We start from the raw sequence: 16289 nt of genomic DNA on the forward strand, positions 1-16289 counted from the left end.
ATTGTTTTCTTACCTAGAAGCTTTGTAGAAAATCCGCTTCTAACTTCATTCTTACTGCTGACAGAATTCAGTTTCTTTCGATTGTAGGACTAAGGTCCTTAATTTTTTGCTGCCTGTCAGCCACATTGTTTTCAGCTACTAGAAGCCTCCCTGCATTTTAAGCCAGCAGAGGTACAAGGAATTCTCCTAATTCGAATCTGACCTTCTCTAAATCTGACTTCCAGGCCTAGATTTAAAGACCTTAAATGTTTAGGTCAGGCCCCCCTAAGTAATGCACCTGTTTTAAAGATCAACTCACTTGGGACCTTAATTACACCTGCATGGTCCTTTTTGCCATATGACATAATCATAGGAATGGGTATCATATTTACAGGATCCACTTAAACTTGAGGAGATCATTCAAAGGTGAGGGTTACTTGGGGTCATCTTAGAATTCTGCTTGCCATGAGGAACCACAGAGAATGGGAAAGCTACTTGAGGACTAGGGAAAATGGGTTTCTGACACAGGCTAAGGAACTTGCTATCTACTTGCATAACCAGAACCCATTTCTCTTTAATCCTAGTCTTAGGGTACTTTCCACTATAATCATTATGGTAAGTAGCCTGAATGGTAGAAAAGATGTGGACTGGTAGGTAGAAGGGGGAGTAAGTGTAGAATTACTTTCAAATTAAGAGACTTGCCTCTAGGTTTGTAGAGATGATCTAACCTATTGCAATTAAGATCTAGTTCTGTAATGAATGGTAGATATCCCACAATAATAGTGGTCTAAAGAAGATGGAAGTTTCTACCCCTCTCATATAGGTAGATAATCTAGGCAGACAGGCCAAGGATGCTTTTAATGGCAGAAAGCCAGGGTTTTTTTTGTCTGTCTGCCATCAACACAGTTTCCATCTCATTCTAAGACCTATATATTCTAATCCTAGGTATCATGTCTCCATTCTAGATAGCACAGTGGCAGGGGATGAGGAGAGAGGGGTAAACCACACAAACCACACTATGATACATCTTTTCCTCACTCCCTCCAATACACATACACATGGCCATATGTATCTGCAAGGGAGAGGAGATAATGTTTATTATTTCAGATTATTTTGTAACCAGATAGAAAGCAGGCATTCTGTTTTTGTAGCAAAAGAGGGGAGAGGATATTGGGAGATAACTAGTAACCAGTGACATACCCCTTGGAATGGAATATGTTAATGATGCTAAAAAGGTTGTGTGGAGTTTAGGCCTCTTGGAGGAGGCAACTGTGAGTATATAATGGCGAGGGCTTTATAATAGTACCTCTTTATTTTCTGGGCTTCCATTTTCTATAAAGAGCTTATACCAGATCATCACATAAAGGTGCTTAGAATTGGGGCACCTGGGTGGCTCAGTTGGTTAAGCATCTGACTCTTAGGTCAGTTTAGGTCTTAATCTCAAAGTCATGAGTTCAGGCCCCAAGTTGGGCTCCACACTAGGCATGGAGCCTACTTTAAAAACAAACCAAAAGGTGCTTGGAATTGTTAGACTTTAAAAATAGTATAACAGAATGGATGTAGATGAGGTTATATTTTGAAATGAAAGTAACAAGAAGAGGGATCATCTTGAATCCAGTTTATTTGGCCATATGGGCCCTTTATGGTGGAACATGCGGTGCTTACTGTTTGCAAAACAAGACTTTGTCTAGTTTAATTCCTTCTCTTTAGTAATGATGAGGTTGAAAATTGGAGGTGTGTGACTTGTAAGGATCATAAACCTAGTTTGTAGCATAGTGAAGACTGGCCATAGGTCTTTAGACAAATTGCATAATGTGATAGAAGATTATCACTTCTAAATCAGAGCACAGGGGACTTGGAGGGTCTGATAAGTTTTAAAATAACTCATAGGTTCTCAACAAGTTATTATTTAATAAATTGGAAGACGAAGATAAACAGCAAAGAATGCCCATTCTTTCTTTCTTTCTTTCTTTCTTTTTAAAGATTTTATTTATTTATTTGACAGAGAGAGATCACAAGTAGGCATAGAGGCAGGCAGAGAGGGGGGGGGAAGCAGGCTCCCTGCTGAGCAGAGAGCCCGATGTGGGGCTCTATCCCAGGACCCCGAGATCATGACCTGAGCTGAAGGCAGTGGCCCAACCCACTGAGCCACCCAGGTGCCCCAAGAATGCCCATTCTTTCTTAAATAGCCAAATTTGTTTGAAATGGTAAAATCTATGAAATCGCTAAGCACTTTTCAAAAAACAGTCTAAAAACACTGTTATCCGTTCTGAATAGTTATAACAAGAAGTTACTTGTTAAAAGAGTGATGAATAAATTAGAATTAGGATATGGAATATGGAGCTGAATTTTGAAGGCATTGATGGACATGACTAAATTGATTTTAAACCAGGTAGCTGAATAAGAGTGGTGTGGCATATTATATACAGAGAACATAGATTATAGCCATGTTAGGTAACCTTTGGAATTCTTACTGGCTATAAAGTGGTTAAGAACTGAGGTCATGCACAAAGATTGCTTTAAGTTTAAATCCTTTTTCCTCTGCTCACTACTTGGTGATTTTGGGCAATTAACATGATGAGCCATGGTTTCTTCATCTATAAAATGGGGATAATAGGGGCACCTGGGTGGCTCAGTGGGTTAAAGCCTCTGCCTTCGGCTCAGGTCATGATCCCAGGGTCCTGGGATCGAGCCCCGCATCGGGCTCTCTGCTCAGTGGGGAGCCTGCTTCCTCCTCTCTCTCTCTGCCTGCCTCTCTGCCTACTTGTGATCTCTGCCTGTCAAATAAATAAATAAAATCTTAAAAAAAAAATAAAAAATGGGGATAATATATGAAAAAAAGTATTTGGAATAGTACCTAGAATGTAGTAAGGGTTCTATAAATTGATGATAGTTGTTTCTTTGTGTTCCTAGAATTTGGAATGGTGCCCAACACAGAATAATTGCTTAACAAATTGATGACCAGTTTGAACAGTAGAACTTATCCTCAGTCATTTTATTTTTTTATTTTTTTTTTTAATTTTTTTTTTTTTAAGGATTTTATTTATTTATTTGTCAGAGAGAGAGCAAGCGAGAGCGAGCGAGAGCGAGCACAGGCAGACAGAATGGCAGGCAGAGTCAGAGGGAGAAGCAGGCTCCCTGCGGAGCAAGGAGCCCGATGTGGGACTCGATCCCAGGACGCTGGGATCATGACCTGAGCTGAAGGCAGCTGCTTAACCAACTGAGCCACCCAGGCGTCCCCTCAGTCATTTTACATAGTATTCTGATGAATACTTAAGATGTGCTAACAATGTAGTAATTATATTATCTTACTTCATTTTTAGAATAATGTTAGGAGGAAAATCTGATATTATCACTGCTGTTAGCATTTTATAGATGAGGCAGCAACAGCTTGGGAGTTAAGAACTTGTCACTGCATTGAAGCTGGGGTTCAAAGGCCTTCAAAGTCTGACTGAAAATTCTGTGCTCTTGGGGCACCTGGCTGGCTCCGTTGGTAGAGCATGCGAGTCTCGATCTCAGGGTTGTGAATTAGACCGCCGCTTTGGGCATAGAGATTCCTTTTTTATTTGTTTGTTTGAGGTTACTTTTTTAAAAACTTTGTTATGCTCAAGTATTTTAAGCCACTCGGCCATATAATTCCACTTGTCTTTGTTTATAATATTTCCACATTCTATTTCAGCCTCTCACATAAGTTGTTAGTATGCACTAGCATTTTATCACATGACCAGATCTTTTTCCTGATTTTTGATTGGTTCTGAGAACCTGTTGCTATAGACAGATTTTTAAATTTCTGTTGTTTTCCCCATGGAAGCTGAAATACATTACACCTATAGCTAATTAGTACTAAAGTACTAATTTCTTTAGGAGAAAATGCGGAGGTGCCCTTGGGTGGCTCAGTCAAACATCGGGCTCTTGATTTTAGCTCAGGTCATGATCTCAGGGTTTGTGAGACCCAGCCCCACATTGGGCTGGATGCTGGGCATGGAACCTGCTTAAGATTCTCTCCCTCGCTGTGCCCCTTCCCCCTCTCTTTAAAAAAAAAAAAAGGTGGGGGAGGAAATTGGGAGAATCATTTATTTTAGCCTTAAGATTTTGAAAATACCCAGCTGTTCATTACACATGTGTTTCTTCAATCGAATTGATTCCCAAACTCCCTTTTATACGGGTATTTCCTCTTATACCCATTTAAGCCCTGTTCTTCCTAACGAGCTTAAGACAGTTCTTTTTTGAATCCTTCAGTGACTTTATTTATCCTGAGTTCCTTTGAGTTCATGTACTTTATTGTTTATACATTTGACATATATTCCTTAAGGGTTAGAGATTGCTTTGGTATGCAGTGTCTTATAAAGTTGGACATTCTATAAATGTACATTGTAACTGTTCATGGTTGTAACATTTAATCCAGTCCTTTGCATGTTGAGACAAGGAAGGATCTAAATGTAACTTGCAGGAAGAAAGATTAAAGATAAATTTAAGAATTCTAAAAGCTTTGAGATGCATATGTCTTACTAGTGAAAGTTACGCAATATTTCCGTAATGAAAAAGAATAGTAACTCCCCTCTCCTCTCCTCCCGTTTTTCTTTATAGGCACAAGATGCTGGTCTTGGGGTGTCAATTTTACTATGTGTCAGAGCTCTTCAACTCAGATCAAGTGAGGATGAAGAAATGAAGGCATCAGTCTGTAAAACAATTGCTTGTCTTTTACCGGAAGATTTAGAAGTCAGACGAGCCTGTCAGCTTACAGAATTCTTAATTGAACCCAGTTTGGATGGATTCAATATGTTGGAAGAACTGTATTTGCAGCCAGATCAAAAATTTGATGAAGAAAATGCACCAGTTCCAAATTCTCTCCGATGTGAGCTCTTACTAGCTTTAAAGGCCCACTGGCCTTTTGATCCTGAATTTTGGGACTGGAAAACTTTAAAACGACACTGCCACCAACTGCTCGGACAAGAAGCCTCCGATTCTGATGATGATCTAAGTGGCTATGAAATATCAATTAATGACACAGATGTTTTAGAGTCATTTCTCAGTGACTATGAGGAAGGTAAAGAAGACAAACAGTATAGAAGAAGAGATTTGACAGATCAGCATAAGGAGAAAAGAGATAAAAAACCCATTGGTTCTTCTGAAAGATACCAGCGGTGGCTTCAGTATAAATTTTTTTGTTTGTTATGTAAGCGGGAATGTATAGAGGCCAGGATTCTTCATCATTCTAAGATGCATATGGAGGATGGAATTTATACCTGTCCAGTTTGTATTAAAAAATTCAAGAGAAAAGAAATATTTGTTCCTCATGTGATGGAACATGTTAAAATGCCACCAAGCAGAAGGGACCGCTCTAGAAAGAAATTACTGTTAAAAAGCTCTCAAAAAGGAATTTGTCCCAAGAGCCCCTCTGCAACCCTGGAGCAAAACCAGTCGTTAGATGAACAAGCCAAAGGAGAGTCTCATGAATATGTCACATTCAGCAAATTAGAAGATTGCCACCTGCAAGACAGAGATTTGTACCCATGTCCTGGCACAGACTGTTCCCGTGTATTTAAGCAATTTAAATACTTAAGTGTGCATCTTAAAGCTGAACACCAAAATAATGATGAAAATGCCAAGCACTACTTGGATATGAAAAACAGAAGAGAGAAGTGTACTTACTGTCGACGACATTTCATGTCTGCTTTTCACCTGCGGGAGCATGAACAAGTGCATTGTGGTCCTCAACCATATATGTGTGTATCTATAGATTGCTATGCAAGGTTTGGATCAGTGAATGAACTACTTAACCATAAACAAAAACATGATGATCTGCGTTATAAATGTGAATTAAATGGCTGTAATATTGTTTTCAGTGACTTGGGACAGCTTTACCACCATGAAGCACAACACTTTCGGGATGCATCTTACACATGCAACTTTGTTGGCTGTAAAAAGTTCTATTATTCCAAAATTGAATACCAGGATCACCTCTCAATGCATAATGTTGAAAGTTCAAATGGAGATGTGAAGAAATCGGTGAAACTTGAGGAGGCTGCACCAAGTGAAAAGCAAGATTGTATTGATCAGCCCCATATACTTGACCAAACTGATAAATCGCATTTACCGGAGGATCTTTTCTGTGCAGGATCAGCTAGTTCTCAAATAGAAACTACAGAAAATCTGAAAGAAAACAGTGACAGTAATTCTAGTGATCAGTTAAGTCATAGCTCTTCAGCTTCCATGAATGAAGAGTTAATTGATACACTGGATCACTCTGAAACCATGCAGGATATATTATTATCTCATGAGAAAGTTTTCATGCCCTCCAGTTTAAAAGAAAAATGTTCCAATGTGGCAGTTTGTTTTGATGGGACTAAGTTTACCTGTGGTTTTGATGGCTGTGGGTCCACATACAAAAATGCAAGAGGGATGCAGAAGCATCTACGGAAGGTTCATCCATACCATTTCAAACCCAAAAAGATAAAGACAAAAGATCTCTTTCCCTGTTTGGGTAATGAACATAATCAAACAACTGAAAAGTTTGATGCAGAACCTAAACCCAGCTCAGATACAAATAGTGACTCTCCAGATGAAGGTCTTGATCATAATATCCATACTAAATGCAAACGAGAATATCAAGGTTATTCCTCAGAAGCCTCCATTTGTGCTTCTAAAAGGCCGTGTACGGAGGATACCATGTTGGAACTCTTGTTACGCTTGAAACATTTAAGCTTGAAAAACTCAATAACACATGGATCTTTCTCAGGGTCATTGCAGGGGTACCCATCCAGTGGTGCTAAGTCTCTTCAATCAGTTTCACCTACTATCTCAGACCTTAACTTCCAGAATCAAGATGAGAATATGCCAAGTCAGTACCTTGCACAGTTGGCAGCTAAGCCTTTTTTCTGTGAGCTTCAAGGATGCAAATATGAATTTGTGACCAGAGAGGCTTTGTTAATGCATTATCTTAAAAAACACAATTATTCAAAAGAAAAAGTCCTTCAGTTAACCATGTTTCAACATCGGTATTCCCCATTCCAGTGTCATATTTGCCAAAGGTCATTTACAAGAAAAACACACCTTAGGATTCATTATAAAAATAAACATCAAATTGGCAGTGACAGAGTAACTCACAAACTATTAGATAATGAAAAATGTGATCATGAAGGCCCATGCTCAGTAGATAGATTGAAAAGTGATTGCTCCACAGAACTTGGCGGTGATCCCAGCAGTAATTCTGAGAAGCCACACTGTCACTCTAAAAAGGATGAATGCAGTTCAGAAACAGATTTGGAGTCATCCTGTGAAGAAACAGAAAGTAAGACCTCTGATATTTCATCACCAATAGGTGGCCATAGAGAAGAACGAGAAGGACGAGAGGGACGAGGTAGCAGGAGAACTGTTGCTAAAGGAAATCTCTGCTATATTTTGAATAAATACCACAAACCATTCCATTGTATCCATAAAACTTGCAATTCCTCATTCACCAATCTTAAAGGCTTGATTCGTCATTACAGAACTGTACATCAGTACAACAAAGAACAATTGTGTTTAGAGAAAGACAAAGCAAGAACCAAAAGGGAACTTGTCAAATGTAAAAAGATATTTGCTTGCAAATACAAGGAATGTAACAAACGCTTCCTATGTTCCAAAGCTCTTGCTAAGCACTGTAGTGACTCTCATAACCTAGACCATATCGAAGAGCCTAAAGTGCTTTCCGAAGCTGAATCTGCAGCAAGGTTTTCCTGTAACCAGCCTCAGTGCCCTGCTGTTTTTTATACGTTCAGCAAGTTGAAGCACCACTTGATGGAACAGCATAATATTGAAGGAGAAATACATTCAGATTATGAAATTCATTGTGATCTTAATGGCTGTGGTCAGATTTTCACCCATCGCAGTAATTATTCTCAACACGTATATTACCGACATAAGGACTATTATGATGATCTGTTTAGAAGCCAGAAAGTGGCAAATGAAAGGCTACTAAGGAGTGAAAAGGTGTGTCCGACGGCGCTCGCTCAAGGGCATGGACATCAGACTACCAGGAGATCGTTTAATGCTAAGGCTAAAAAATGTAGTTTAATCAAAGAAAAGAAGGCACCAATTAGTTTTAAAACAAGAGCTGAAGCCCTTCATATGTGTGTGGAGCAGTCTGAGCATACACAGTATCCCTGCATGGTTCAGGGATGCTTATCTGTGGTGAAGCTGGAGAGCAGCATAGTGAGGCATTATAAACGTACCCATCAGATGAGTAGTGCCTATTTAGAGCAACAGATGGAAAATCTTGTTGTCTGTGTTAAGTATGGTACCAAAATTAAGGAGGAGCCCCCTTCTGAAGCAGAGCCCTATATAAAGAAAGAAGAAAATAGCTGTGAATCAGAGCACACAAAGCACAGCCATTCCCCAGGTGACAGCGTGCCTGCGCAGAACACGGATTCCCTTCATCCAGGCGAAAGGGAAGGAGGTCAGAAAGGATGTACAGAAAGCAAACCAGTGTTTGATGCAGATAATCTGCTCTACAGAGGAACTTTGAAATGTAATCATAGTTCAGAAACCACTTCTTTGGAACAATGTAATATAGTTCAGCCTCCTCCTTGTAAAATAGAAAATTCCATACCTAATCCTAGTGGGACTGAAAGTGGGACTTACTTCACAAGTTTCCAGCTGCCTTTACCAAGGATCAAAGACTCTGAAACTGGGCAGCAAAGTTCAGGGCAAGAAAACACTGTAAAAAATTCAACCCATGTCCCAAAAGAGAATTTTAGGAAGCATCCACAGCCCAGGTCATTTGATTTGAAGACTTATAAACCTATGGGATTTGAATCTTCATTTCTGAAATTTATTCAGGAAAGTGAAGAGAAGGAAGATGATTTTGATGATTGGGAGCCTTCGGAGCACTTAACATTAAGTAATTCTTCACAACCCAGTAATGACTTAACAGGGAGTGTTATGGCAAATAATATGGTGAATGACAATGACCCTGAAGTTGACATACCTCATTCTTCCAATGACTCTGCAATTCATGAGAACCTGACTGCAATCCCACCTTTGATAGTAGCTGAGACAGCAGCAGTTCCTTCCTTGGAAAACCTGAGGGTTGTATTGGACAAAGCATTAACAGACTGTGGAGAGCTTGCCTTAAAACAGCTTCATTATCTTCGGCCAGTGGTTGTCCTTGAAAGATCTAAGTTTTCCACACCAATTTTAGACTTGTTTCCAACAAAAAAGACAGATGAGCTTTGTGTAGGAAGTTCCTAAATAGCAATTTTGTTTTAGAAACAGACTGGCTCCAACACTGCAACATGGGGACAATTGCCAACTTGAACAAAGGCTGAGAACCAGCCACACCGTTGTTTAGGGTAGAATAGGCTGTGTATTTACATGAATGTATAATATCTATGTCAGCAGTATTGGCTGAGTCCATTAGCTCTCCAGTTGGTTTATTGATTGGGGTTTTTTTTTTTTTGTTGTTTGTTTGTTTATTAAAAAAATGGAACTGTACTCTTGTTTGGTGCTAATTAATACATCAAAATATATTGGGGCTTCCTTTTTCAAATTAAGTGTGCATGATTGTATATGGAACAAATACTAAGATCCCAGGGTGGGAGGGCTAGGGAAAGGGATATGGAGTTCTTACTTGACTTGAATGTGCACCTGAGGGTGCTTTGTGTAATATATTGTACACTACAGCATCTTATATTTTTTGAGTTGAGTTTCAATAAATTACAATTTTTCACCCATTTCTTGTTTACTCATAATGAGTTTTCATGCCATACATAAACTGCACTTGTATTTTCTGGAACGTGCACTAGTATTTTGCCCCACTAGTTTTTTGTTTTTATTAACCAAACCACTTAGATCAAGCTTCTTTCTGAATGACTATTACCTTAAAATTTTTTGTGCAAAGAAAATACTGAAATTGAGGAATTAGCTCTGGGAGTCAAGGTAACCCCCAAAAGAGGATGTCCAGGAGTTGTTCAGGTAGAAGAAAAGTTGTCTGGATAGAAAGCATAACATGATGGGCATAGATGGTTGCAATCACGTTTCCAGGGAACTACAAAGAATTTGATAGGCTTCAGTGAAAGGGGAGCGCTGAGGTGATGAGATTATTACAGAGCTAGCCCACCATGAATGCTAAGGAGTTTGGACCTGAGTCCACAGGCAGCTGAGAGCCTTTGAAGGATTTGAACAAAATAACATAATATAACTTTAATAATGTTAAATTAATAATTTGTAGATCACGAGCATGATTTGAGGGGCTGAGAATGGAAACCGATACTAAGACTGTTAAAGTATGAGAGGCAAATGTGATGAGGCTTTATACTAACAGCTGCAGAACAAGAAAAGAGGAGATGAAACAGAAATTTAAAGAAAGGGTTGCTGGGCCTTGGTAGGTGAAAAAAATACTTTGAGGAAGACAACGATTTGGTAGTGATGGCATCCAACTGAGGAGGAAATTCAGAATGTGGAAATGAATTTGGGGAAGAGGATGGAAAGCCAAGATGAGCTTGGTCTTTGGATGTGTTGAGCCTCAGTGGATTGTAAGCCATGTATGTCTGCTGACAAAGAAAGCAGTGTGTTCTTACAAATAACGGCAGCTTTATTCTCTGTTCTTGTGAGATTCTCAGTCACTTTCATTAGCTAGCAGTGAAGTGATTCAGACACTCCTAACATCCCTTTTCATGTCCGTGGTTAGGATTTTAAGATCTTTTCTCTGACTCTTAAACCTTGTTCTTTTGTTTTGTTGGCTCTTAAGGAATTTAATTCTGCCACCTCTTACTCTTAAGTCTAAAGCATACCCTGCCCTGTAGTTTCTTGGTTCAGATTCCAGTAGGTAACAGAGGGCTCTCAAATAAGAATCTTTTGCAAGGAAAAGTAGCAGAAGCCATGGAACATCTTAGAGGCTAAGGCTACTACTGACTCCTTGGGACCTTTAGCTAATTTCTGTTGGCTTGTTTACTCATCTGTGAGGAGATAATAGTTTAGCCTCTTGAAAAAGTCACTCTGTGATCTGAGTATGAGAAACATCTGGTAGCTTCATTCTTAAAATTCCTTATACTAGAGATTTTGAGCCCAGAACAAGAGGAAGTTGCTAATTTGCTTAAGACTGAACTACATCCACTCAGCTACCCCTAATTTCTATCCCCTGAAAGGACCAAGTGAGTCTGTTTGTGGTGGAACCAAATCCTATTTTTCAGAACTCTTGAAAGTTTGCTTCAAGTGCAAGCCAAAGTGGTTCATCATAAGATTACTTTCTGTTCCCACTGGGGCATCTTGCTTTATTTGATTTTTATTAAAAACAGTGTTTTATGTCAAATGTAGCATGTGCAGTTCTATGATAATACAGAAGGTCAGAAAATTAATTCTTGTAGCTTTTAGGACTCATTTTTACTTGATGCATCTTTGGGATTTGTCCCCATGCTGGTACAAATCTGGAAACAATGGCTTCGTTTTTAAAGCCTTTTTTATTTAAAGATTTTAATTTATTTATTAGAGAATGGGGGAGGAACAGAGGGGACAGAAAAACCAAACTCCACACTGAGCCCAGAGCCCATGCAGGGGGCTGAGATCCTGAGATCACGACGTGAGCTGAAATCAAGAGTTAAAGGCTTAATTGAGTCACCCAAGTGCCCCTCAGAGCCTTAAAAAGGCTTGAATTTTAAAAATTCGAGAATGCCCCATATAAGTTGGGAGTGCCCAAACTTTTATTCTATCCTTTTACCCAGAATTCCCTGTTTCAGTGTTTCCCCTTGTTCATGAACACGTGTGAAAGAGGGTGGGGAATGATGGAGAAGAAAGTTTTTGATGAGTATTCTAGAGGTTCCATCCCAAATCTATCCTCTCTTCTTTGTCCCAGGTTGCCTACTTCTGACCTGCATTGCCAACACTGGAGGATGGAATTAGTCATTAACCAAATACTTAAGTGCACCCATATTTAGAGACTGTTTCAGATGCTTTGGGTGATAAAAATACCAAAGTAAATTTGTCAAAGCATCTTCCAGTGTGAAGCTTTCATGTGAGGGCTGGGGTAGCTTAAACATTGTTAGTCGTTGTGTGATAGTGGACCAGCAGTATGGGCATCACGTTGGAGCTTTTGGAAATGTTGACTGTCAGGCCAGATCCCACTCCAGACCTTCTGTCCCCAAATCTGGATTTTAGTAAAATCTCTATAGATGATTCATAGGCATGGAAAAATTTGTGAAGCAATGACTAGAACAAAGTGGAAAGTACTGTGAGAATTCAGGATAATAAGGATAATTATAATTACACTTTTTTTTGTTAAGAGAGAAAGCACAAATGGGGTGGGAGGGGCAGAGAGAGAGGGAGAAGCAGAGCCCACCTCAACAGGGAGCCTGACGTAGGACTCAGTCCCAGGACCCCAGGATCATGACCTGAGCTGAAGGCAGATGCCTAACTAACTGAGCCATAGATTTTCTTTTCTTTTTTTAATATTTGTTTGACAGAGATAGAGAGAGATCACAAGTAGGCAGAGAGCCAGGCAGAGAGAGGGGGAAGCAGGCTCCCCGCTGAGCAGAGAGCCTGATGCCCGGCTCGATCCCAGGACCCTGAGATCATGACCTTAGTCGAAGGCAGAGGTTTAACCCACTGACCCCACCGAGGTGCCCCTGAGCCATAGATTTTCTTACTGAATTTTCATAACTTCTGTATTGGTACTTTTACCCTCATTTGACAGATAAAAACTTGAGGGTGAAGTGTTTTGTCTAGCTGATAAAAGCTGGGTATGGATGGAGATTTGTCTCCCAATTTCTTTCAACTGGAAGGATATCAGGGGAACTTCACGTGAAGGAAGAACATTAGAAAGTTGCAAGTGGCATTTAAAGTACAAAAAAAACACAGTTCTATAATTAAACCGAACATATTATTTATGGAAGTGAATAATGGGAGATAAAGTTTGAAGTCTAATTAAAATCCAGGTAATGCAAATCCAGTTCCAATCATATCTATTATTGACATTTCCTCATTTGAGGAAAGAGGAAAACTTTCATTTCTGAGAGAAACTTGTAAAAGTCGGGAAAGTTGCTCAGTCCCTTCTCCCCACCTCCCACCCCTACAACAGACTGTGGTACCTCATGGCTTTATCCTGCTGACTGAGGGGCAAAACCTTCTGTTAGGCAGAGGTGAGTCTGGAAAGAGTGCCCCCATCGTAATCTTACTTCGTCTACACCTGCAGGAATAGATTCTGTGACAGACTGCATTTGGAGGTCTGAACCACTTTGAGAAAGGTAACCAGAATAGGAGATTTAAAAACCCGTCAACATGTATTTGACAGGTTTAGCCTGGAAAATAGAGAAGAATGGAAGTGCAGCAAAGATATATCCAAATATTCACTTAAGCCCGTGACATCTGCTAGCTCCTCGGTGTTGAACTTTGACACAGTAGGTTTCCTGCATTGTGGAGGTTAGAGTCTCTTAAAGAAGATAGTCGTCTTCTATCTAAAGAAGATAGACAATCAAAAGTGCTGTGGCTGCGATGGGACCTCAAAAAAGGCCAGGAAAAACTTCCTTGAGGAAGTTATGTTTGCACTGAAACCTGAAGAACCAGTAGAAATTAGCCACCAAGGTAATCCTATTGTGCGCTAATGCTTTGTGGTGTTTTCATGACACTGAAAAGTCTGCTATAGCTGGTGTTGAGAGTAAAGATGGGAAAGAGAAAGGAGAGGAGTCTGGGTAGGTCAACAGCAACCAGGTAGTTTAGTGTCATGTAACCAACTTCTACATTTTGAATTCTGTTTGAAAGGCAATGAAGAACCTTCTGAAGGTATGAAAGTAGGCATTGGATGAGTCATTAAGCTGCAACGTATGCCAACAAGTCCTGAGACAGTCTGATGTGGAAGACTGTTGGGTGGAAGTAAGTGACTGCTGGCTGGATGGCTGGATAGATGGATGGGTGGCTCTGACTAAAGGTGGGCTGAGATGCCTTGCATAGGGGTAATTCTTCACTGGAGGTTTTCAGGTATATAAGAAGGCAGTCAAACTATAAATGGGCTTTTCGGACTAGCTTCTTTTAAGGCACTTTACACTACTGAGATTTATAATACCTTGTATTTGGTCATGGATGTCACTACAGATAATAGTTGCAACTTACCTGTATTGGTAGCTTGTTCTTTTATACAAATTACCAAATTCTCATTACAGGCCTACAAGGTAGGAATTACTACCATTTCACAAGTGAAGATATTAGGACTCAGGTTAAGTATAATTTGCTTAAGGTAACAAGGTTAATGAATAGGAGAGCCAAAAATTTTAACCCAGATCCATTGCACTCCCAAAGGCCTATCCTCTTAACAGCTACTCGATAAAGATTCTATCTGAACAAGGATACAAATACAGTAATAGGCACTTGATGAATGAACAGATTAGGCCATAACGATATTTAGAATTCTTCCAAGGGACTTCATAGTCACCGAATATTTAATGTCTGCTCTGTGCCAAGCCATAGAGTTACAGTAGTCAGTAAAAGGGACATGGTCCCCGTGTTCCTTAGGTTTACAACAGTCAGGGAAGACAGATGTGAAGCCAAAAATTGCACAAATAACTATAATTGTGTTAAGTGCTTTAAAAGTGAAGTGCGAGGTGCCATTTAATAAGGAGCTCTTCTCTAGTATGGAGAGTCTCAAGTAATGATTTAATTGTCACATGGGCGCCTGGGTGGCTCAGTGGGTTAAGCTGCTGCCTTCAGCTCAGGTCATGGTCTCAGGGTCCTGGGATCGAGTCCCGCATGGGGCTCTCTGTTCAGCAGGGAGCCTGCTTTTCTCACTCTCTCTCTCTCTCTGCCTCTCCATCTACTTGTGATCTCTGTCAAAACAATAAAATCTTTAATTGTCACAGCCCTATCTTTCTCCAAAGTTTCTGGTTACCATTCTTTAATGGTTCCTGACCTATGTTTAACCTGTAATAGCCAAATCCAAAATCTTATCTGAGTCATTGTTATGCCTTCCTAGAGAGGATTCTGACTGTTGACATTCACTAGCAGTCTACGGGTTCAACATCAGTAGCAGTCACTTGTAAATCAGTACGTTATTTCACGCTGTCATAAGTACTACATTTCCAACAGCACACTAGACTCTGTTTTCTGGATGTATCTCTAACACCCCAAGCAACTTGCCATACCACCCCTTCCTGCAAGAACAGAAAAACTATTCCTCCTAACCAAGCCCCCCATTACTGTTATTTCAACCAGAATGAACAAATTGGAATAGCATCAGACAGTATTTTTCTAAAAATTGTCATAACTGACCCTTTCTCCTCTTCCTTTTTGCCTCTCCCCCTCCTATTGGTGCAAATCCTCATTTGGATTCTTGCTGTCTTCACAATTGATCTCAATTTAGAATATAAATGTGTATGAGCTCTTTTCTTGTAAGTGTTTTGGGTGCGGACCATACATACTATGTTTTCATACCTCCTTGCTGAATGTAGATAGGTACTAGTCAGTAAATAATTGATTTGATAACATGCCATATAAGTTATTGTATAGCACACTATAGTTTACAAAGTGTTTAGAAAATTATACCATCTGTTTCTAATATAAGTTTTGCAAAGGATGTGGAATCCCCATCTGTAAACAGATAAGCAAAATGAGGCTCAAATATATTTAAATAGTCTCCCCAAAGATCACAATTTCTAAGCAATAGTGACATGTGAAAAAAGGGAATGCTGCAAAATAATCCAGGAATAACCTCCCTCCATATTTACTGAGTAAACTATTAACTCTTTAGAAAAGCTTTCTTTAAGCTCTTTCCTCAAATCTCCATTCAATCTGTTTTCTCATTTGCCATGTGTAAATAATTGCTGTCCCTTCCATGCATCTTCAGAAATGTTCTTCAAGAAGGTAACCACTAGCCACATTGGCTACTTAAGAAGGTAACCACTTCAAGAAGGTAACCACTAGGGGCACCTGGGTGGCTCAGTGGGTTGAGCCTCTGCCTTCTGCTCAGGTCATCATCTCAGGGTCCTGGGATCGAGCCCCACATCGGGATCTCTGCTCAGCAGGGAGCCTGCTTTCCTTCTCTAGTAACCACTAGCCACATTGGCTACTTAAATTTAATTAAAATTAAATAAAATGTAAAATTCAATTCCTCGGCCACACTATTTACATTCCAATTTACTAGTGGCTACCATACTGGACAGAGCAGATACAGAATATTTCCATCATTGCAGAAAGTTCTATTGGACAGTGCTGTGCTATAGCTAGAACTTGTCAAAAATCAAGAAAAGCAAGATGACAGAACTGAAAATCCAAGCCAGTGTCTGGTTGGTTTTGAGTGAGAAAGTTCACTGGGTGAGTGGGAAGCAAGCTGACCTTTAGAACAGTGACAT

At 39.8% G+C, this 16289-nt stretch overlaps 1 protein-coding gene across 1 annotated transcript in view; it reads left to right on the forward strand.

The window, feature by feature from the left end:
* The window catches only part of RLF (RLF zinc finger), a 95527-nt gene extending 85835 nt beyond the window's left edge, over positions 1-9692 (forward strand). Inside the window, exon 8 of the mRNA XM_004740683.3 lies at positions 4567-9692. Within this exon, the coding sequence (XP_004740740.1) occupies positions 4567-9210 (4644 nt within the window). The 3' untranslated portion in view covers positions 9211-9692. The remainder of the gene's footprint in view (positions 1-4566) is intronic.
* The last annotated feature ends 6597 nt before the right edge of the window (positions 9693-16289 follow it).

This window comes from Mustela putorius, unplaced genomic scaffold (assembly GCF_011764305.1).
Source record: "Mustela putorius furo isolate JIRA1106 unplaced genomic scaffold, ASM1176430v1.1 tig00003853_pilon_pilon_pilon, whole genome shotgun sequence".
Lineage (NCBI taxonomy): Eukaryota > Metazoa > Chordata > Mammalia > Carnivora > Mustelidae > Mustela > Mustela putorius.